The 22927-nt window shown below is 48.3% G+C and overlaps 1 protein-coding gene across 1 annotated transcript in view; it reads right to left on the reverse strand.

The window, feature by feature from the left end:
• Positions 1-22927, reverse strand: part of LOC311104309 (3',5'-cyclic-AMP phosphodiesterase 4C-like) — a gene marked incomplete at its 5' end in the record, with an annotated part of 70951 nt that overhangs the window by 2676 nt on the left and 45348 nt on the right. Inside the window, 4 exons of the mRNA XM_084146122.1 lie at positions 6-104; positions 835-1007; positions 2595-2688; positions 22596-22708. Coding sequence (XP_084002248.1) covers positions 6-104; positions 835-1007; positions 2595-2688; positions 22596-22708 — 479 coding nt within the window. The remainder of the gene's footprint in view (positions 1-5; positions 105-834; positions 1008-2594; positions 2689-22595; positions 22709-22927) is intronic.

A 22927-nucleotide genomic window follows, 5' to 3' on the forward strand; every position in this document is an offset into this window, starting at 1 on the left:
CCAACCTGGAAGATGGCGAACATGATGCAGCTGAGAGGCCTATTATTGGAGAACTCAGCCAGACGAAAGATATTAAGGCCCCACTTATTCAAGTCATCCAGCTCCTGGTCAACAGACAACATCAGAATCAGAAACAGAATCACCTTTATTTGCCAAGTACATTTACACATACTGTACCCGGAATTTGACTTGACATATGACTCCATTTAATCCCTCCTGAGACCCATCAATTCATTTTTGCCACTCTAATGAAGATTGTTTTTTGGGCCGTATCTCTGAGGCCATACATGCCACTGTGTTAAATCCTGTTGTGCCTTTGAGAGGACATTCTGGGGTTTTCAATGATATGTGACTTTCTCATCCTGTTTTTTTGAAATGGCTGCCATCTCAATTTAGCAAATTTTATGGAAAGAAGAAGGTGAATGTATGCAATTGTGTTATCATAAGTAAATATCTGTGGAATAGTTTGGTGAGTTTTCACAGCAGTGTAATATATATTTTTCACATTAAATAAGAGCTAAATAATTATACTGTGCTTTTGACCTACCGTACACATTTACTGTAATGTAAAATTGTACATATATAATATCAACTGGATCCTAATGTCCACTACAGTGGACATACAATTAAAAAGAAAAAGAAAAACATTGTAACATTTATTTCACTTCAAATACTTATGTGATGTAAAAAAATAAAGTTATAATTCAAAAAGCATTTTTTCACTGGTTCTCAGGAGGAGATGTCATTTTAAATAATCTTCAAAGTGAGTGAATGTTCATGTGTGAGTGTGTGTAAGGTTTCACAGATCCCAGATCCAGTACAGATATACCGTACCCTGGCCAGTGCGTCCTCCTGTTCAGTCTTGACTCCGAAGCGTGGCATGGTGGTGTTGATGGACAGGCTGGAGCTGTGTGTCAGCTTCTTCACTCCACTGATGTGACACATGGGCTTGTCCCGCTCCCGCTCCCGCAGGGTCGGAGACGGGATCTCTACCTCATTCTGCTTATCTGGAGGAGACATGGAGGTCAGAGGTTAACTATAATGCTTTCTAATGCTTGTTATAAGCATGCATGAGCTTTTATAACTTATTATTATAAGGCCTATAGTGTGCTATATCTCTGCAGTATGCATCATTACAGGGCTCACTTGTAAAAGAGACCCGGATCTAAATGACTCCCTGCACACTGTAAACCCGAAGGCATTTTTTACTCAAATACTTCTAGTAAGTTTAACTCAAAGTCAATAAAAAAGTAATTATTACTTAAAATGCTTATGTGGTACTGACTCAAAACGAAATGAGAAGTCACATCAACTTAATTTTTTTAAGTTATGATAACAAATGAACTTTTTTCCCAGCATGCTCTACTGTAGGTTGATTTTTGGGAATTGTATTTAATATCTGTGCTTTTGTATGTACATTGAGTGATTAATCCTATGTTACACACAGATAAATAACATACATTTTTCTAAACTAATCCAATCATTTAGTCAGATTTTTTGCATCCGTTACTGAAATAGTTGTCCCAGTTTAAATGGCTTAGGTAGTCTTCTCACAATGTTCCTAACCCTGGCAGTCATTATGAATGCAGGTTGCGAGTGAATACACATTTCTAATGTTGGATAGCCTAACTCTGGCTGGATTCCAATAGGAATTGCACATCACTTTGCAAGCCAGCATAATCTGACTTGCAGGTAGGGTTGCAAAATTCTGGTACATTTCCCAGGTTTTCCAGAAATCCCGGTTAGAAGATTCCTGGAAATCCTTCAACCAGGAATTTTTGAAAATCTGGGAATTTTGGGAAAGTTCCCAGAATTTTGCAACCCTACTTGCAGGCCTGATGTGGCCTGTAAACCATGAGTTTCAGGCCACTGTGTTAGAGTAAAGCTAGGCCTCACAATAAGGCCTTATGAAATATGTAATGTTTAATTATAATGATAACATTCGCCTAGGAATTCACTTGGTGAAGGACACAGGACTGAAAATGAACAAATTCAACAACCATGTTTCTGTCACTAACAAATACAGTCATGGGTGGTGACTCTACAATTTTCTCAAAAAGGCAAGGAACACTGGGAAATTATATTGGAGGCGTGGCTTTACTCTGATACAACTCAAATCAGGACCCCCTACAAGGTCACAGTGACTATCGGTTTGATTAATAACTACAAAATCACTTTAAGTAACTTTATTCAGATATATTAAGTGCAACGTGTTTCCTCAAAAGTGTTGAGTAATGACAGCACATTACATTTTAGATTTTAGCAGATGCTCTTATCCAGAGCGACTTACAGTTAGTGAGTGTATACATTTTTCATACTGGCCCCCCGTGGGAAACGAACCCACAACCCTGGCATTGCAAGCGCCATGCTCTACCAACTGAGCTACATTGGGGTTAACAGTGTGGATCAGTGTTAAGTAAAATATAACCCTATTTTTAAATGACACCCCATATAGTACACTAATTTTGACCAGAGCGATATACATAGGGCTCTGTTCAGTTTTATAGAGGATAGAGGACTGAGGTATATAAGGGATAGAAGACAGACAGAGACCCAGTCAGGAGTGCAGTTGAAAGGTGAGGTGTGTGACTTACCCAGGAAGGTAGTGGAGATGTATTCAGACACCTGGTTCCCTGAACGACTCATCTCTGACAGGTGAGATAGCTCCCGGTTCAACATCCTCTTAAACTGGGGGAGGAAACGGAGAGAGAGATGGAGAGAGGGATGGAGACAAGGAGAGAGAGATGGAGAGAGGTAGAGCATGATATTAATACAGAGGACAGGAGAAAACAGAAGTTAGAGGTATTACTTGAATAGTGTCCCTTAAATAATGTTAAAACTGGAAAGTCTTGGACACAAAGCTACACTTGGCCTCAGAGTAGTACTGCTGAAAAACCACAAATATCTAGAGAAAGCTGCAACATATATATATATATTTTTTAATAAATATATATATCTATATAAAAAATAACAAACAAGCAACCTCTGCATGATCCAAAGTCAAAATGAGACCCCACTCTCTTTATATGTGTACAGTAGGCCCATGTTCGCGCTGGATTTCATACCACGCTAAAAACAGCACATCATAGTCCATCAGAAAGGAAATGTGTACAAATCCCTTTTTAGCTAAATACATACAAATATATTTATAACTAACCCAAGATAGTTCATCTGTGTCATTTTCAATGGGCGCAAATTAAGCATAGTGGGCAGAACAAGCAAGTAGGTTGGCAGAGCCAAGCACGAGCTAGCGAGATCCTATTGGCACGTTCTAGCATGTGCGTGTGCAATAACTAAATTCGCCCTTGCACTCCTTGTAAACAACGTCATTTTTTGAAACTTTGGCAAAGGATCACGTCTACAAAACTTAGTGCACTCTGTTTGTAACAGATTGTAGTTTTGGGAACAGAAAACTGTATTGAGATCAGGCTTTGATGAGATTGGGCTTCGATGAGAAAATCTGCAGAATATCGGCCCAGTTCCAACTCGCTCCATACTCTCCCATACTGCCGGCCACTGGGCTTCCTCTCCTCACCATATTTGGTGGGGAGTGGAAATTCCAACCGGAGGCTTCAAATGTATACATCTGGTGAAACATCTGGCTCTATCTGTGGTTAGAGCATTGGGACAGTAACCAGAAGGTCGCTAGTTTGTATCCCTGAGCTGACAAGATGAACATTCGGTCGATGTGCCCTTGAGCAAAGCACTTAACCCTAATTGCTCCCTGGGTGTCTCAGGGGGAGTTGGGATATGCAAAAAATACATTTCCAATTCACACATGCGTATTAAAGTTTTTTTTCAATCACTTTGGCACATTGTTTCAGACCCCTTGACTTTTTCCACATTTTGTTACGTTACAGCCTTATTCTGAAAATTGATTAAATAGTTTTTTCCCCCTCATCAATCCACACACAATCCCCCATAATGACAAAGCAGAAACAGGTGTTTTGATTTTTTTGCAAATGTATTACAAATAACAGAAATATTACATTTACATAAGTATTCAGACCCTTTACTCAGTACTTTGTTGAAGCACCTTTGGCAGCGGTTAAAGCCTCAAGTCTTCTTGGGTATGATGCTACAAGCTTGGCACACCTGTATTTGGGGAGTTTCAACCATTCTTCTCTGCAGATCCTCTCAAGCTCTGTCAGGTTGGATGGGGAGCGTCTCTGCACAGCTATTTTCAGGTCTCTCCAGAGATGATAGATCGGGTTCAAGTCCGGGCTCTGGCTGGGCCACTCAAGGACATTCAGAGACTTGTCCTAAAGCCACTCCTGTGTTGTCTTGGCTGTGTGCGTAGGGTTGTTGTCCTGTTCGGTCTGAATATTTATGTAAACAAGGTATTTCAGTTTTTTATTTGTAATTTTTTTTTTTTTATGTCTAAAAACCTGTTTTTGCTTTGTCATTTTTTATTTAATCCATTTAGAATAAGGCTGTAACGCAACAAAATGTGGAAAAGGTCAAGGGGTCTGAATATTTTCCGAAGGCACTCTAAGTAATTTATTTTCAAAACTCTAAATACAAAACTCTAAACTGTTAAGACTTGTAATGCCCCCTATCGTATGTTCAGAACCTTTGATTGTGCATTTATTGGAGTTTAACACATCTTTCACCCTTGAGTCATTCATGCAAAATCAGTTTTCTGTGAAATACTATGAGAACATTTTGTTTAGTCATCAATACATCAGGCTCACCATTTAGTCATTTTAACTAGCATTTAATCCAATAGCAAAAAATACATGATACACATTTAAAAACGGTTCTTTTTGAAGTGTTGAATAGAAAGAATAGTAGATGGTAAATATAATTTTCCATAATTGTATTGTTAACAAATGACAAGAAAATCCTATCAAAAGTAAAGTGAATATTGCATTTTGAAAAGCAGATACTTCGATTGAATATGCTTCCAAATTGAAGGAGTGATTTGGTGCAGTGAACAAGTGACTGTTAATTTGTTTGTTGTACTACTCAGTCAATTGAAAATGTGCTTAGGGTTTTGAAACATGAGCCATTTTGTTGATCTGTTTAGATATGTGTGCTTAGAGTTGTGAAAATGTACCACATACTTGTGAAAATTGCACCAACGTGATTGACAAAAACTGTAATATGTACTTGTGTATGTGAGAAATATAACAGATTATTATTATTATTATTACTATTAACCACTATACCTCATTCAGGATACAGGTCATACCAGTAAACAAAGACGAATATTGTACATTGGCTCTAACCTCAATCAAAAATGTCAACATTGTAGCGAAATATTCATTGGGGGCTGATGTATACTGATGTATCATACATCTACTGTATAATAGTGAAATTGAATTAATAAAGAACACATGCGTTTACTCTACAACATTCATACAGTACGGTATGACCTTGTCAACAGGCAACCACTGCAGGAGCCTGACAAAGCAACAGCATGTTGGAGCATTGGTGGAAGGGCTGCCCTTTTCTACATCATGTTCTGTGTCTTTTGGTGATGATTTCACACCCTGCCTGTACAATGGAGCGTGTCTGCTGGAATAATAATAATATGCCATTTAGCAGATGCTTTTATCCAAAGCGACTTACAGTCATGCGTGCATACATTTTTGTGTATGGTTGGTCCCGGGGATCAAACCCACTACCCTGCCGTTACAAGCGCTGTGCTCTACCAGCTGAGCTACAGAGGACCACAGGAATGTAGGTGAGAAAAAGACACTGAACGCATGAATAGGATAAATATGTTCCATATGGCTAAATAGAAAATGTAATGTTGCATAGACTTCATGTCGTGATATCTCCACCAAACATGAGCGGATCTTGAAGACTGGCAGTGGAATGTGTTTTGTTACAAACAGAGGCAGTCACATGCAGGCAGGCGCAGTGCGATTCGGACAAGTCCCCTCAGTCTGTGTCCTACTGACTGATCCTTCACACATAACAATCTCCATGGCAACCAGAGAGGTTGCCCTAGCAACTGCCTCCTCACAGTCAGTCCTGCAGCATGGTGGGAGCAACGGAGGGAGGGAGGCGGCTGCTGCTTGGGTGACAATCTCAGAGAGTAGGCAGGTGTCTCTGACCTTTCTCAAGGTCAATCCTCTCCTCTCCTCTCCTCTCCTCTCCTCTCCTCTCCTCTCCTCTCCTCTCCTCTCCTCTCCTCTCCTCTCCTCTCCTCTCCTCTCCTCTCCTCTCCTCTCCTCTCCTCTCCTCTCCTCCCTGTGTTCTCCTCCCCTGTGTTCTCCTCCCCTGTGTTCTCCTCTCCCCTCTTCTCCTCCCCTGTGTTCTCCTCTCCCCTCTTCTCCTCCCCTGTTCCCCTCTCCCCTGTTCTCCTCCCCTGTTCCCCTCTCCCCTGTTCTCCTCCCCTGTTCTCCTCTCCCCTCTTCTCCTCCCCTGTGTTCTCCTCTCCCCTCTTCTCCTCCCCTGTTCTCCTCCCCTGTTCTCCTCTCCCCTCTTCTCCTCCTCTGTTCTCCTCTCCCCTCTTCTTCCCTCCACTCCTCTGCTTCTCTCTCCATCTACTTATTTATCTTACTCCTCTCCTCCGCTCTCCTCCCCTTCCCTCTCCATCTCCTGCTCTCTCTTACTCACCTCTTCTCCTCCCTTCTCTCCCACTCTCTCAATCTTCCCTCATTCACGCAACCCTTCCTCCTTCTATTTTTAATGTCTCTCTCTCTCTCCTCCCTTATTCCAGTCCAACCAGGTATTAGTGACACAGTTCGGCACTTTGTTAGAACAGTCAGGTTCCTTTCCCTCCGTCAGAAGCCACTACGACCGACCGACCGACCGACCGACCGACCGACCGACCGACCGACCGACAGACAGACAGACAGACAGACAGACAGACAGACAGACAGACAGACAGACAGACAGACAGACAGACAGACAGACAGACAGACAGACAGACAGACAGACAGACAGACAGACAGACAGACAGACAGACAGACAGACAGACAGACAGACAGACAGACAGACAGACAGACAGACAGACAGACAGACAGACAGACAGACAGACAGACAGACAGACAGACAGACAGACAGACAGACAGACAGACAGACAGACAGACAGACAGACAGACAGACAGACAGACAGACAGACAGACAGACAGACAGACAGACAGACAGACAGACAGACAGACAGACAGACAGACAGACAGACAGACAGACAGACAGACAGACAGACAGACAGACAGACAGACAGACAGACAGACAGATAGATAGATAGATAGATAGATAGATAGATAGATAGATAGATAGATAGATAGATAGATAGATAGATAGATAGATATAGTTGTGATCATGCACCAGGTAGGTACTGTAGACTAGTCAGCCAGTCAAGCCCAGTGACACAGTTATACTGCAGGCTCCATCTCTTTCCATCTCTCTCTCCATCTTTCTCTCCATCTCTCTACTATATTGAGTCATAATCTGCCAACCAACACAACCCCAGTGCCAGGACACACAGACAGACGCCACACCACGCTACCGTGCTTCCTCATATGGCCCCCTGACTGATGGAACACAAGATGCCGGGGTGAAGCTGTGAGAGACGCAAAGGGGCATCATCAACCCTCTGATAACTGACTAACATATGGACACACAGGGAAATGGGACGTATTGTAACAGGCAGGCTCTTCCTGCTTTTCACATGACAATAGCAGTTTACAGTAATGCTCTTCGATGATAACATGGTGACTCAGCTCTCACAACCTACCAACCATTCAATTTCACTTTGTTTATCAAAGTACTGTATATTCACATTTTTTTTTGTTGCTAATGGTAATGGTAAGGCTGTTGTTGGACTCTATCTTGTATCAAAACAATAGTTGTCATATTGTAGCAGATTGCAAAAAACACAGTTTGCAGAGAGAGATGGGGGAGTGGATACAGCTAGCACATTTGGTTCCTTGGAAGATGTGGGAGCGTAATTGTTTTGTTTCCCATTGGTTCTGGGAACGAAGCCATAAGTTTCCTGACCGGTAAAACGGAACGTTTTTTTTTTTTCTTTCTGAGAACGGAAGTGAAAATGTTGCCTGTTCTGGGAATGTACATTTTTAGGTTGCAAGGAGGTTCTGAGAAGGTTTTACTATGGTTCCCTGAAATATTTTCTGGGAGGTTTTATTAATCTTCTGAGAACAGAAATTATAGGTTATTTGAAGGTAATTAAATAACGTTCGTTCTGAGAACATGTTTCAATAAGACTTTTAATAACACTGCTAGATTAGTTTGGGTTAACTGTTTTAACTGTTTTGAAACACAGATATGACACATGGAAATTAATTGCCTAGGCATTAATCATGCAAACACAATTATTTTTTATTGTGGCACGGTGTCACTGAGATTCTAACCTATGATCTTACGCTACATATACAAAAGTATGTGGACATCCCTTCAAATTAGTGGATTCGGCTATTTCAGCCACACCCGTTGCTGACAGGTGTATAAAATCGAGCACACAGCCATGCAATCTCCATAGACAAACATTGGCAGTAGAATGGCCTTACTGAAGAGCTCAGTGACTTTCAACGTGACACCAGAGCTGCCCCGGTCAACAATAATTGCTGTTATTGTGAAGTGGAAACGTCTAGGAGCAACAACGGCTCAGCCGCGAAGTGGTAGGCCACACAAGGTCACAGAACGGGACCGGCGAGTGCTGCAGCACGTAGCGCGTAAATATCATTGGACTCTGGAGCAGTGGAAACACGTTCTCTGGAGTGATTGATCACGCTTCACCATCTGGCAGTCCGACGGACGAATCTGGGTTTGGCAGATGCCAGGAGAACGTTATTTGCACGAATGCATAGCACCAACTGTAACGTTTGGTGGAGGAGGAATAATGGTCTGGGGCTGTTTTTCATGGTTGGGGCTAGGCCCTTTAGTTCCAGTGAATGAAGGGAAATCTTAACGCTACAGCATACAATGACATTCTAGACGATTCTGTGCTTCAAACTTTGTGGCAACAGTTTGGGGAAGGCCCTTTCCTGTTTCAGTATGACAATGCCCCCGTGCACAAAGCGAGGTCCATACAGAAATGGTTTGTCGAGATCGGTGTGGAAGAACTTGACTGGCCTGTACAAAGCCCTGACCTCAACCCAATCGAACACCTTTGGGATTAATCGGAACGTCGACTGCGAGCCAGGCCTGCCCGACCTCACTAATGCTCTTGTGGCTGAATGGAAGCAAGTCCCCGCAGCAATGTTCCAACATCTAGTGGAAAACCTTCCCAGAAGAGTGGAGGTTATTATAGCAGCAAAGAGGGGACAAACTCCATATTAATGCCCATGATTTTGGAATGAGATGTTCGACGAGCAGGTGTCCACATACTTTTGGTCATGTAGTGTATGTTCTCTATCCATGGAATTAGTCCACTGCACCACCAGGATGGAGCTAGCATTCCATGTTTCTTTTTACTCATACAAAGCTGTCTATTTTAGTCTATTCAAACAGACCCCATTTCAAAGCGACCCCAGAAACAAGCACTCATTAGGATCAGGTGTGGCCAATTACTGGGCACGGCCAACACACCTGAACACACTTAACAAGAAAGAGGATAGAGAAAGTTTTGTTGATGCTGAGAACGGAATGTATATATTTTAAAAGAACATTCTTAGAACATTCGTTACTAATGTTTTCTTGTGTTTTTTATGGAAAGTGTTCTTAATGTTCTGAGAACATGATTTTAAATAGAACCATGAGGAAACCTGTAGCAAACGTTATGCTGAAATACTGAAATTCCCATCACAGAAAAACGTTGTTTCTTAACGTTCTTTGAACGTTCTGAGAACATGACTTTAACCATGAGGAAACATAGAAAACGTTATGCTGAAGTACTGTAACTCCCACTGAAGAACGTTGTTTCTTAACATTCTCTAACCGTTCTGAGAACATGATTTTAAATAGAACCATGAGGAAACCTGTAGGAAACGTTATGCTGAAGTACGGAAATTCTCACAGAAGAACATTGTTTCTAAACGTTCTCTGAACTATTTGAGAATATTCCCCATGTTAAACCAGTTGGAGACGTTCCTAGAACATTACCAAAATTTTAATAAAATCTAACCATGTTTGAACTTTTAGGAAATATCAAGAAAATTACATTTTTTGTCAAGTTCCTTTAATGTGCTGAGAATGTTCGAAAGCCAAGCAACTATCCTGCACCATTCCCACAACGTTGTGGGAAGGTTGTATGCAAAATAACCATAGGACAACCACGCGCTCACCAAGCGCTAAGAAACATATGGTTCTGAGAACATTATGTGCTAGCTGTATGTATCTCAGTAAAGCACAGACAAGACAGCTGTCACGGTTTCGGCCGAGGCTGCCTCTCTCCCTTGTTCGGGCAGGTTTCGGCGTTCGTCGTCTCCGGAATTCTAGCTGCCACCGCTGTTTGTTTCTTGTTCGTTTGCTTTGGTCTGTTTGTTTTTACACCTGTTTCTGTTTTGGCGTAATTAGTGTCCTATAAGTTTCTCGTTGTGTTTGTCTAGTGTTGTGTGTAATTGATTTTCCGTCAGTTGTGTGTATTGCTCGGTTGAGCTTCTCTCCATTATTACTGGAGTATTTCCGCACCTGTTTGTGCGTGGTTACTATTTTGTCGCACCTGTTTGTGCGCGGTTGCTATTTTGTCGCACCTGTTTGTGCGCAGTTTCTTTTCGCCTTCGTGCGTGATTGTTGCCTCCGGGCAAAGTTTCCATTTGCCTTGGTTTGGCCTATAATACAAGCCTTTGGGAATATCGTTCTGAGTCCTGCGTTTGATTCCACCATTACACCCACCGCACGCCTGACAGAATTACACACCCTCAATGGAATCAGCAGGAGCCGAAGCAGCTCAGACGAGACTGGAGGCCCAGGTTCGGGACCAACGAGAGCAGATCCAACAGATGGGGACCGCCCTGCAGGAGGTGATTTCCACCATCCGAGGCTGGGGTACGCCTCCACCACCTCCCTCCCTGCCAGCACCATCGGCCAGCCCGCTCATTCCAGCGCCGGAACCTCGAGGAGTCCGACTATCTCTCCCGAGGGCCTACGACGGGACCGCGGCTGGGTGTCAGGGATTTCTACTCCAGGTGGAGCTATACCTGGCCACAGTGCACCCGGCACCTTCGGGGCATGAGAGCGTGTCCGCCCTGATCTCCTGCCTGGCCGGTAAAGCGTTGGAGTGGGCCAACGCGGAGTGGAGGAAGATCGACGCCACGACGATTACATACGACGAGTTCTCCCGCCGCTTCAGGGCGGTGTTTGACCATCCCCCGGAGGGGAAAGCGGCGGGGGAGCGTCTGGTCTTCCTCCGGCAGGGGAGGAGGAGTGCCCAGGAATTCGCTCTTGAATTCCGTACTCTAGCGGCAGATGCAGGGTGGAATGATCGGGCCCTCATCGATTTATACAGATGTAGCCTACGAGAGGACGTCCGTCGGGAGCTTGCTTGTAGGGACACCAGCCTCACTTTCGACCAGCTGGTCGACATGTCCATCAGGCTGGATCACCTGCTGGCTACCCGCGGACGTCCTGCGGAGGGTCCGTCCATTTCACCCTCCAGCGCCTCCGAGCCGTGTCCTATGGAGCTCGGGGGCGCTGGCGCTAGAGAAAGGAGGAGTCGGCAGGCTAGGGGGTCCATCCACTGCACCAACTGTGGTCGGGGAGGACACACCGCGGCTAGGTGCTGGGGATGGCCTCCTAGGGGAGATGACGACAGGTCCCACACTGGGGATTCCCTCCAGGTGAGTAGGCGCCCCACTCACCCAGAGCTCACTGTTGCCCATTTTTGTATACCTGTCAGTTTTCCACAGGTAGCACCTCATTCCCAGCATAAGGCGCTGGTAGATTCAGGCGCGGCTGGGAATTTTATTGATAAAAAGTTTTGTTTAGCGTTAGGGATTCCCCTTACTCCTGTTGATGTTCCTTTCCCCGTTCATGCCCTAGATAGTCGTCCGTTGGGTACGGGCTTGATCAGGGAGGTCACGGCGCCACTTAGGATGTGTGCGCAGGGGGATCATCAGGAGATGATTCAGCTGTTCCTGATTGATTCTCCTGCGTATCCGGTGGTGCTGGGCATGCCCTGGTTGAGTACCCATAACCCAGCTATTTCGTGGCAGGAGAGGGCTCTGATGGAGTGGTCTGCTCAGTGTGTGGGTAGATGTTTGGGCGTTTCCGTAGGGGCTACCTCGGTGGAGAGTCCAAACCAGGTGCCCGCATTGCCCGTTCCACCTGAATATGGGGATTTGGCTATTGCGTTTAGTAAGGCGAGGGCGACGCGGTTGCCACCCCATAGGCAGGGGGATTGTGCGATAGACCTCCAGGCAGGAGCTGCGCTCCCACGGAGCCATGTGTATCCTCTGTCTCAGGAGGAGAAGAAAGCTATGGAGGTTTACATAGACGAATCTCTGAGACAAGGATACATACGGCCTTCCACTTCCCCTGCGTCCTCGAGTTTCTTTTTCGTGAAGAAAAAGGATGGTGGTTTGCGTCCGTGCATCGATTACCGTGGTCTCAATCAGATTACGGTGAAGTATAGTTATCCACTCCCGCTGATTGCGACCATGACTGAGTCGTTGCATGGGGCGCGTTTCTTCACGAAATTAGATCTCAGGAGCGCGTACAACTTGGTGCGCATCAGGGAGGGTGATGAATGGAAAACAGCCTTTAGTACCACCTCGGGCCATTACGAGTATCTGGTCATGCCATACGGGTTGATGAACGCTCCGTCAGTTTTCCAATCATTCGTGGATGAGATCTTCAGGGACATGCAGGGGCAGGGAGTGGTGGTGTACATTGATGACATTCTCGTGTACTCGCCTACCCGTGTCGAGCATGTGGCCCTGGTGCGAAGAGTGTTGCGGAGGCTGGTGGAGCACGACCTGTACGCGAAGGCAGAGAAGTGTCTGTTTTTCCAGGAGTCGGTCTCCTTTTTGGGTTATCAGTTGTCTGCGTCAGGGGTGAAGATGGAGGTAGACCGGGTGTCGGCCGTGCGTAATTGGCAAACACCAACTACTGTGAAGGAGGTGCAGCAGTTTTTGGGGTTTGCAAATTACTACAGGAGGTTTATCCGGGGTTTTGGACAGGTGGCAGCTCCCATCACGTCTCTGTTGAAGGGGGGTCCGGTGCGTCTGCAGTGGTCGGCCGAGGCGGACAGGGCGTTTGGGAGGCTGAAGGACCTGTTTACCTCGGCCCCGGTGCTGGCGCATCCGGATCCCTCTTTGCCGTTCCAGGTAGAGGTGGACGCGTCGGAGGCCGGTTTAGGAGCCGTGCTTTCACAACGGTCTGGCGCGCCACCTAAACTCCGCCCCTGTGCTTTTTATTCCAAGAAGCTCAGTCCGGCGGAGCGGAACTATGACGTAGGGGACAGGGAGCTGTTAGCCGTGGTACAGGCTCTAAAGGTGTGGAGGCACTGGCTTGAGGGGGCTCAACACCCTTTCCTCATTTTGACGGACCACCGTAACCTGGAGTACATCCGGGCGGCGAGGAGGCTGAACCCTCGCCAGGCAAGATGGAGTATGTTCTTGACCAGGTTTACTTTTAAGATCACGTACATCCCTGGGTCACAGAATGGCAAGGCAGATGCGCTGTCTCGGCGGTATGACACGGAGGAGAGGTCCGTGGAGCCCACTCCCATACTGCCTGAGTCGTGTCTGGTGGCACCGGTAGTGTGGGAGGTCGATTCTGAACTCGAGCGGGCGTTACGCACCGACCCTAGTCCACCACAGTGCCCGGAGGGTCGGAAGTACGTTCCGCTCGAGGTTCGGGATCGATTGATCTATTGGGCTCACACGTCACCCTCCTCTGGACATCCGGGTATCGGCCGGACAGTGCACTGTCTTAGTGCCAAGTACTGGTGGCCCACGTTGGCAAGGGATGTGAGGGTTTATGTTTCCTCCTGCTCGGTGTGCGCCCAGTGTAAGGCGCCTAGACATCTACCTAGGGGTAAGTTGCTACCCCTGCCCGTTCCACAACGACCATGGTCCCACCTCTCAGTGGACTTTATAACAGACCTTCCCCTCTCCCAAGGGAATACTACCATCCTGGTCGTGGTGGACCGGTTCTCTAAGGCCTGTCGTTTGCTCCCCATGCCGGGTCTTCCTACTGCCCTACAAACTGCCGAGGCACTGTTTACCCATGTGTTCCGGCACTACGGGGTACCCGAGGACATTGTGGCTGATCGGGGTCCCCAATTCACCTCCAGAGTCTGGAGAGCGTTTATGGAGCGGTTGGGGGTCTCGGTAAGCCTCAACGCGTAAACCAGGATGTGGGTAGGTTTCTCAGAACATACTGCCGGGACCGGCCGGAGGAGTGGTCGAGGTACGTTCCCTGGGCCGAGATGGCCCAGAATTCCCTACGCCATTCCTCCACTAACCTAACTCCATTTCAATGTGTGTTAGGTTACCAGCCGGTTCTGGCACCCTGGCAGCAGAGCCAGATCGAGGCTCCTGCGGTGGATGAGTGGGCGCGGCGCTCGGAGGAGACTTGGAACGCTGCACACGTCCACCTGCAGCGGGCCCTCCGACGTCAGAAGGCGAGCGCTGATCTCCACCGCAGTGAGGCACCGGTGTACGCACCTGGTGATCGAGTCTGGCTCTCTACCAGAAACCTGCCCCTCCGCCTGCCCTGTCGGAAACTGGGTCGGCGGTTTGTAGGGCCATTTAAAGTCCTGAGAAGGTTGAACGAGGTATGTTATAGGTTAATGTTACCTGTGGAGTATAAGTGTATTAACCCCTCGTTCCATGTGTCCCTTCTCAGGCCGGTGGTAGCGGGCCCACTCCAAGAAGATGAGATCTTGGAGACTCCTCCGCCCCCGTTGGACATCGAGGGGGCACCGGCGTACTCCGTGAGATCCATCTTGGATTCGAGACGTCGGATGGGGGGTCTCCAGTATCTAGTGGAGTGGGAGGGGTACGGCCCGGAGGAGCGGTGCTGGGTGCCGAGGAGAGACGTGTTGGACCCGTCGCTCCTGACGGAATTCCATCGGGGGCATCCGACGCGCCCTGCGCCGCGTCCTCCTGGTCGTCCCCGAGGCCGGAGTCGGCGCACGTCTGGAGCCGCGCGTCAAGGGGGGGGTACTGTCACGGTTTCGGCCGAGGCTGCCTCTCTCCCTTGTTCGGGCAGGTTTCGGCGTTCGTCGTCTCCGGAATTCTAGCTGCCACCGCTGTTTGTTTCTTGTTCGTTTGCTTTGGTCTGTTTGTTTTCACACCTGTTTCTGTTTTGGCGTAATTAGTGTCCTATAAGTTTCTCGTTGTGTTTGTCTAGTGTTGTGTGTAATTGATTTTCCGTCAGTTGTGTGTATTGCTCGGTTGAGCTTCTCTCCATTATTACTGGAGTATTTCCGCACCTGTTTGTGCGTGGTTACTATTTTGTCGCACCTGTTTGTGCGCGGTTGCTATTTTGTCGCACCTGTTTGTGCGCAGTTTCTTTTCGCCTTCGTGCGTGATTGTTGCCTCCGGGCAAAGTTTCCATTTGCCTTGGTTTGGCCTATAATACAAGCCTTTGGGAATATTGTTCTGAGTCCTGCGTTTGATTCCACCATTACACCCACCGCACGCCTGACAACAGCACAGTCAAGAAAATGGTTCACGAGGGCACAGTCACTGCCACGGACAAGAGAGCTCGGTCAAAATAACAGGGTCAGTACATGGTTGTAATAAAAACATATGCCATCAACTACACGCTGCAACATTAACAATACGTCCATAAGTCCTATCATGTCTCAGCCTCTCAAAGAAAAATAGAAAACTGTTCTGACATTGACTAAGATCACAGGAAAACACTGAGATAAACACACACAGCACTGAGCTAAGATATCCTGTGTGTGTGTGCGTGTGCGTGTGCGTGTGCATGTGCGTGTGTGTGTGTGTGTGTGTGTGTTGAGGATGGAGATGGACATCTTGTGACAAAGCAGGCTACCTGCAGGAGAACGATTTAACTATTTCATTCCTTGCCTCACAACCACTTCCAAATTATTCCCTTTTGTACCTTTTATTGTATCTGCATTGATGTTTTGCTACTCCTGTTTACCTGTTTTGGATACATCTGTATGTTTATTAAGCTGCTGTAACAATAGGACAATACAGATATTCTTAATAGGATTGTCTGTGGTTTGAATGGAGAAAATGAGTCTCTAAGGTGAAAAGTTTTGAGTTTATAGCTTCAGGTTGAAGTGTACTGCAGCTGAGGTTCAGTGCACCCAGTGCCACAGGTAGCATAACAACACATTACAGGGTGAGTTTAGGGTTAAGAAACTCAATGCCTTTTCCCCTTCAGTGCCCACAGGTATAAATAATGTATAGAATATGAAAACAGAGTTGCTGAGGGAAAATATAAACTTACAGTCACTCAACATACACCCTGGTATGCCTGCCATCCACAAGGACATAGGCTGCTTTAACACATCTTTAGGTCATCTCCTGCCTCCCTGTCCCACCTAGTCCCTGCAATCCACAGAACTAAAACGCACACAACTGACATGGTTGTCTTTTCAACATGAAACTTCAATAGCTTAACAGAATCGCACCTACTAAGTGGAACTGACAGATAACCTATATAATGGCCAGAACATCAAGGGTGGAAAAATAGTTAATCAAAACAGCTATCCAAGATGGCCACCTGTCTGTCTGGCCCGGTTCCCTTCCCCTCCCAGCCCTTCTAGCCCTACCTGGTCCCACCATCCGATGAGCCAAGGTCTCGAGCAGGTCTCACAGAACAGGTCTACTAGAGGTGTCCTGCGCTCCGCTGCCGTCCCAGCCCCTTCCAGAACCCCTCCGGCAGCCGCACCAAGGTCCAGCTCCAGGTTTGCCCCTCCTCCCCTCCCCTGCAGCTGGCTGTAGCTGGTGGAAGAGCGGGGCAGCCGGTAGCCCCCTGGCACGGGCGAGGGGCAAGGGGACGGCGAGGCGGGGTCAATGGCCTCTACCACACCCATGCTTAGGGTGATGGGGGGCACGGGGCGCTTGCCCAGACAGGAGGACCGGTAGTGGAGCGGGCTGGGGGTGGGGGCGCTGCAGGTGTCCCAGCAGCATGAGGAGGGATTCGTCGTCAGCGTGTGGGCAGCGTGTAGGCCGCAGCCAGCCAGGCCGGGACACTCCAGAGCGACAGCTTCCCCCCGCCGGGTGTGGGGGGGCGAGGGGTGGAGGGGGAGAGGGACAGGGTCCACTGGTGCTCACAGTCCGTCCCTACATGCAGTTCTCCTGGAAGCAGGACACCCACCCAGTGCGTCCAGATATGGGCCCCAGTGTGAGGACGGTCCACAGATGAGGGTGCCCCGCAAACGGCAGGCCAGGAGCCCCCTGGATCCCCAAGCTCCAGAGACTACATCTCATCCCAGCTGGTGAGCAGAACTGACCCAAATCAAACAGCAGGGTGGGGAGAGGGGGAGGATAGGATGGGGGAGGATGGAGAATGAGAGAGGGATCGTCTGAAGGGCAAAGAGAGGCAATGGAGGAGGAGAAGGAAGAGAGAAAGGGTGAGAGAGAAAAGGCAAGATGTTATAATGAAAGATAGAAGGTCAGGGAATAGGAGATTGGCGACAGACAGTCAGACCGACAGACAAACAGACAGACAGAGATGGAATTAAAAGAGGAGCTTAGAAGGATGGAGGGATGGAAAGACGGTGATGACAGGGTGGGAAAGATGACCGTAGTATTGAGCGATGGGACAGAGAAAGAGGACAGACAGAGACAGAGAGAGAGAGGGAGACGAATGGTAATGGAGAGAGAAAGAGAAGGAAGGAGAGACCGAGAGAGAGAGAAATAGGGAGGCAGGCCTGTGCTGTAGTTAGCAGACGGTCGGTCAGGCTACAGAATCACAGCAGAGCTCTTGGTGAGGGAAAAAACAGGCTCTCTCCTTGTCTCCCTGCGTTGCGTCTACTCTGCACAGCGCCCCTCCCCCACAGCGCACCGGATCCAGGGGCCGGGCCCAGTCGTCCTCCTGCTGCATCAGCCCCGTATGTACCTCAGCGATGATCCCAACACACACACAGTCCACAGTCCCCTCCCAGTAGCTTCCCCCGCAGTATCCCAGTCACTCCATCGTGGCTCCCTGGGCTGGTTAAATTATGCCTGAGGTTGAAACTAATCCAAGAGCTTCAGGCTCCCCTTATCTTTCCTTCCTCTCTTCTTCCTCCGCCGTAGCAGAGCACTGCTGCCTCCTGTAGCGCCGTCTCCCTGGATGCTGTAGACAGCCCTTGCAAGCTAATCAGCCTGACAGCGTGCACTTGTGTGTGTGTGTGTCTTGAGAGTGTATGTGTGTGTGTGCAACCTGAACGTGCATGTGCTGCAGACAGCATGTACGCCTGTCGGAAATATGTGTGTGTGAGAGAGAGAGTGTGTTCATATGTGTGTGTGCATGTTGCTGTGCTTTTGTGTGTATGTGTCTTTATGTCGCCTGTCTGCTCTTAAAGACCACAGCATTCGCTCTGCTTCTCTGTCAGCCAGGAGCACACACACACACACTCTCCCCCCTCTCTCACTCTATCTTTCTCTCTCTTGCCCTCTGTCTGTCTCTCAAACACAGGCATCCTTACACACATACAAATCCAAACTGCTGTCTTTTGCGTTCTGAAACAGTTGCAACATGCTACATATTCCCCTCAGGGTGATAAGAAAAACAAGAATACCACACTGTCTCTTTTAGACAGAACACTGTTGAAGGAACCTTGCCTCTTTTTCATTGGTCGCTGCCCAGACCACATGCCTTGTGGTCAGAGTGGTGAGCCAATGAGTAAAAGGGAAGGGCAGACCCTGCTGTTCGATAGCAACCAAGGTTACAGCAGAGACATCAGCATCAGGACCTGTTCCCCCTCCTCCCTCTTCTGCTCTGTTCTGTGTCCTCCCTTCCCACCCACAGACCCTCACCCTCCCCTTCTCTCTCTCTGTCTGTCTGTCTCTCTCTCTCTCTCTCTTTCGCTCTCTCACTCTCGCCGTCTCTCTCTCTCCATCCTAAATTTTAAGCGGAACATCTCGCTGCAGCTCATGCATTCATGTGCACAAATACACATCCGCTACAAACACACACTCTAAACAGCAGTATACAGTACACACATATCACCCATACATTTGTAAATATAGAGGATCTGACAAATCTTTGAACATATTCGCACATTCTGTGTACATGCACACATATATTCCCTTCAACCTCAAAAGGACAATACACAAATCCCAAACATCACTGAGACTAACAGCTCCTGCGAGCCACAAGACTGTGATAGTCTACTGAGCTAAAAGCTAGATATTATCCTGGGGAGCTAACCCAAGTCTTCACGTGTCAGTCAAGGATACTCGTCACGAGAGTGTGGTTGACCGAACCACCTCTGTTACATTAGCTTGGCCAGTCCACAGTCCACATTCACACAGTTCAGTTCCACCAAATGCAAACCAGCCTCACAGACATTAATGAAAGATACAGTATTGGGGAATGATAATAGTATTGATATTTAGTTATGCACAGTTGGACTAGGAAACACAAATACGTTGAGGTTGTGGTAGAGGGTATAGGAGAGGGACATGGACAGATGAAGAGGCCAGGTGTAGTGTAGGGTCGTGGTGGTGTAGGGTAGTGGTAGTGGTAGTGGTGGTGTATGGTAGTGGTAGTTGTGGTGTAGGGTATTGGTAGTGGTGGTGTAGGTAGGGTAGTGGTAGTGGTAGTGGTGGTGTAGGGTAGTGGTGGTGTAGGGTAGTGGTGGTGGTAGTGGTAGTGCAGTAGTAGTGGCAGTGTTACTGGTGGTGGTGTAGGGTAGTGGTAGTGGTGGTGTAGGGTAGTGGTGGTGGTAGTGTAGGGTAGTGGTAGTGGTGGTGGTAGTGTAAGGTAGTGGTGGTGGTGGTGTAGGGTAGTGATGGTGGTAGTGGTGGTGTAGGGTAGTGGTAGTGGTAGTGGTGGTGTAGGGTGGTGTAGGGTAGTGGTAGTGGTGGTGTAGGGTAGGGTAGTGGTGGTGGTGGTGGTGTAGGGTAGTGGTGGTGGTAGTGGTGGTGTAGGGTAGTGGTAGTGGTGTAGGGTAGTGGTGGTGATATTGGTAGGGTAATGGTAGTGGTGGTGGTGGTGTAGGGTAGTGGTGGTGGTAGTGGTAGGATAGTGGTGGTAGTGGTGGTGTAGGGTAGTGGTAGTGGTGGTGATGTAGGGTAGTAGTGGTGGTATTGGTAGGGTAGTGGTAGTGGTGGTGGTGGTGTAGGGTGGTGGTAGTGGTGGTGTAGGGTAGTGGTAGTGGCAGTGTTAGTAGTGGTGGTGGTAGTGTAGGGTAGTGGTAGTGGTGGTGGTAGTGTAGGGTAGTGGTGGTGGTGGTGGTAGTAGTAGGGTAGTGATGTGGTAGTGGTGGTGTAGGGTAGTGGTAGTGGTAGTGGTGGTGTAGGGTAGTGGTAGTGTTAGTGGTGGTGGTGTAGGGTAGTGGTAGTGGTGGTGTAGGGTAGTGGTGGTGTAGGTTAATGGTAGTGTAGTGTAGTGGTAGTGGTGGTGTAGGGTAGTGGTGGTGGTAGTGGTAGGGTAGTGGTGGTGTAGGGTAGTGGTAGTGGTGGTTTAGGGTAGTGATGGTGGTAGTGGTAGAGTAGTGGTGGTGGTGGTGTAGGGTAGTGGTAGTGTACGGTAGTGGTGGTGGTAGTGTAGGGTAGTGGTAGTGGTGGTGTAGGGTAGTGGTAGTGGTGGTGTAGGGTAGTGGTAGTGTTAGTGGTGGTGGTGTAGGGTAGTGGTAGTGGTGGTGTAGGGTAGTGGTGGTGTAGGTTAATGGTAGTGTAGTGTAGTGGTAGTGGTGGTGTAGGGTATTGGTGGTGGTAGTGGTAGGGTAGTGGTGGTGTAGGGTAGTGGTAGTGGTGGTGTAGGGTAGTGATGGTGGTAGTGGTAGGGTAGTGGTGGTGGTGTAGGGTAGTGGTAGTGTACGGTAGTGGTGGTGGTAGTGTAGGGTAGTGGTAGTGGTGGTGTAGGGTAGTGGTAGTGGTGGTGTAGGGTAGTGGTAGTGGTGGTGGTAGTGTAGGGTAGTGATGTGGTAATGGTGGTGTAGGGTAGTGGTAGTGTTAGTGGTGGTGGTGTAGGATAGTGGTGGTGGTGTAGGGTAGTGGTAGTAGTAGTGGTAGTGTTAGTGGTGGTGGTGTAGGGTAGTGGTAGTGGTGGTGTAGGGTAGTGGTGGTGTAGGTTAATGGTAGTGTAGTGTAGTGGTAGTGGTGGTGTAGGGTAGTGGTGGTGGTAGTGGTGGTGGTGGTGGTGTAGGGTAGTGGTAGTGTACCTTAGTGGTGGTGGTAGTGTAGGGTAGTGGTAGTGGTAGTGGTAGTGGTGGTGTAGGGTAGTGGTAGTGGTGGTGTAGGGTAGTGGTGTTGATGGTGTAGGTTAGTGGTGGTGTAGGGTAGTGGTAGTGTAGGGTAGTAGTGGTGTAGGGTAGTGGTAGTGGTAGAGTAGTGGTGGTGTAGGGTAGTGGTGGTGTAGGGTAGTGATGGTGGTAGTTGTAGGGTAATGGTGGTGGTGGTGTAGGGTAGTAGTAGTATAGGGTAGTGGTGGTGGTGTAGGGTAGTGATGGTGGTGGAGTAGGGTAGTGATAGTGGTAGTGTAGGGTAGTGGTATTGGTAGTGTATGGTAGTGGTTGTGGTAGTGGTAGGGTAGTGGTGGTGTAGGGTAATGGTGGTGGTGGTGGTAGTGTAGGGTAGTGGTGGTGGTGGTGTAGGGTAGTGGTGGTGGTGGTGTAGGGTAGTGGTAGTGGTAGTGTAGGGTAGTGGTAGTGGTGGTGTAGGGTAGTGGTAGTGGTGGTGTAGGGTAATGGTAGTGGTGGGGTAGGGGTAGGGTAGTGGTAGTGGTTGTGTAGGGTAGTGGTAGCGGTGGTGTAGGGGTAGGGTAGTGGTAGTGGTTGTGTAGGGTAGTGGTAGCGGTGGTGTAGGGTAGTGGTAGTGGTTGTGTAGGGTAGTGGTAGCGGTGGTGTAGGGTAGTGGTAGTGGTGGTGTAGGGTAGTGGTAGTGCGGGGTGATGGTAGTGGTGTTGAAGGGTTGTGGTAGTGGTGGTGGTGGTGCAGGGTGGTGGTAGTGGTGGTGTAGGGTAGTGGTAGTGGTGTTGAAGGGTAGTGGTAGTGGTGGTGTAAGGTAGTGGTGGTGTAGGGTAGTGGTAGTGGTAGTGGTAGGGGTGTTGAAGGGTAGTGGTAGTGGTGTTGAAGGGTAGTGGTAGTGGTGGTGTAGGGTAATGGTATTGGTGGTGTAGGGTAGTGGTAGTGGTGGTGTAGGGTAGTGGTAGTGGTGGTGTAAGGTAGTGGTAGTGGTGGTGTAGCGTAGTGGTAGTGGTAGTGGTGTTGAAGGGTAGTGGTAGTGGTGGTGTAGGGTAGTGGTAGTGGTGGTGTATGGTAGTGGTGTTGGTGGTGTAGGTTAGTGGTGGTGTAGGGTAGTGGTAGTGTAGGGTAGTAGTGGTGTAGGGTAGTGGTAGTGGTGTTGAAGGGTAGTGGTAGTGGTGTTGAAGGGTAGTGGTGGTGGTGGTGTAGGGTAGTGGTAGTGGTGGTGTAGGGTAGTGGTATTGGTGGTGTAGTGTAGTGGTAGTGGTGGTGTAGGGTAGTGGTAGTGGCGGTGTAGGGTAGTGGTAGTGGTGGTGTAGGGTAGTGGTATTGGTGGTGTAGGGTAGTGGTATTGGTGGTGTAGGGTAGTGGTAGTGGTGGTGTAGGGTAATGGTACTGGTAGAAGTGGTAGTACCTTGTTGGAGGCCATGTCACCGACGCTGCGGTGGGTCTGGATGGTCTCCAGCTGGTCCAGACACCAGTCTAACTCAGCCAGTGTCTCCCTGGCCATCTGCTGGTACGTCTCATCTACAGACACACACACACGAGAGGAGAGGGTGGCATTAATGTACTGATGGTCCCGTGTAGCTCAGTTGGTAGAGCATGGCGTTTGCAACGCCAGGGTTGTGGGTTCAATTCCCACGGGGGGCCTGTATGAAAAATGTATGCACTCACTAACTGTAAGTCGCTCTGGATAAGAGTGTCTGCTAAATGACTAAAATGTAAATGTATGCATTATTATAACCG

The sequence above is a fragment of the Coregonus lavaretus genome, assembly GCF_964263955.1.
Source record: "Coregonus lavaretus genome assembly, chromosome: 28".
NCBI lineage: Eukaryota > Metazoa > Chordata > Actinopteri > Salmoniformes > Salmonidae > Coregonus > Coregonus lavaretus.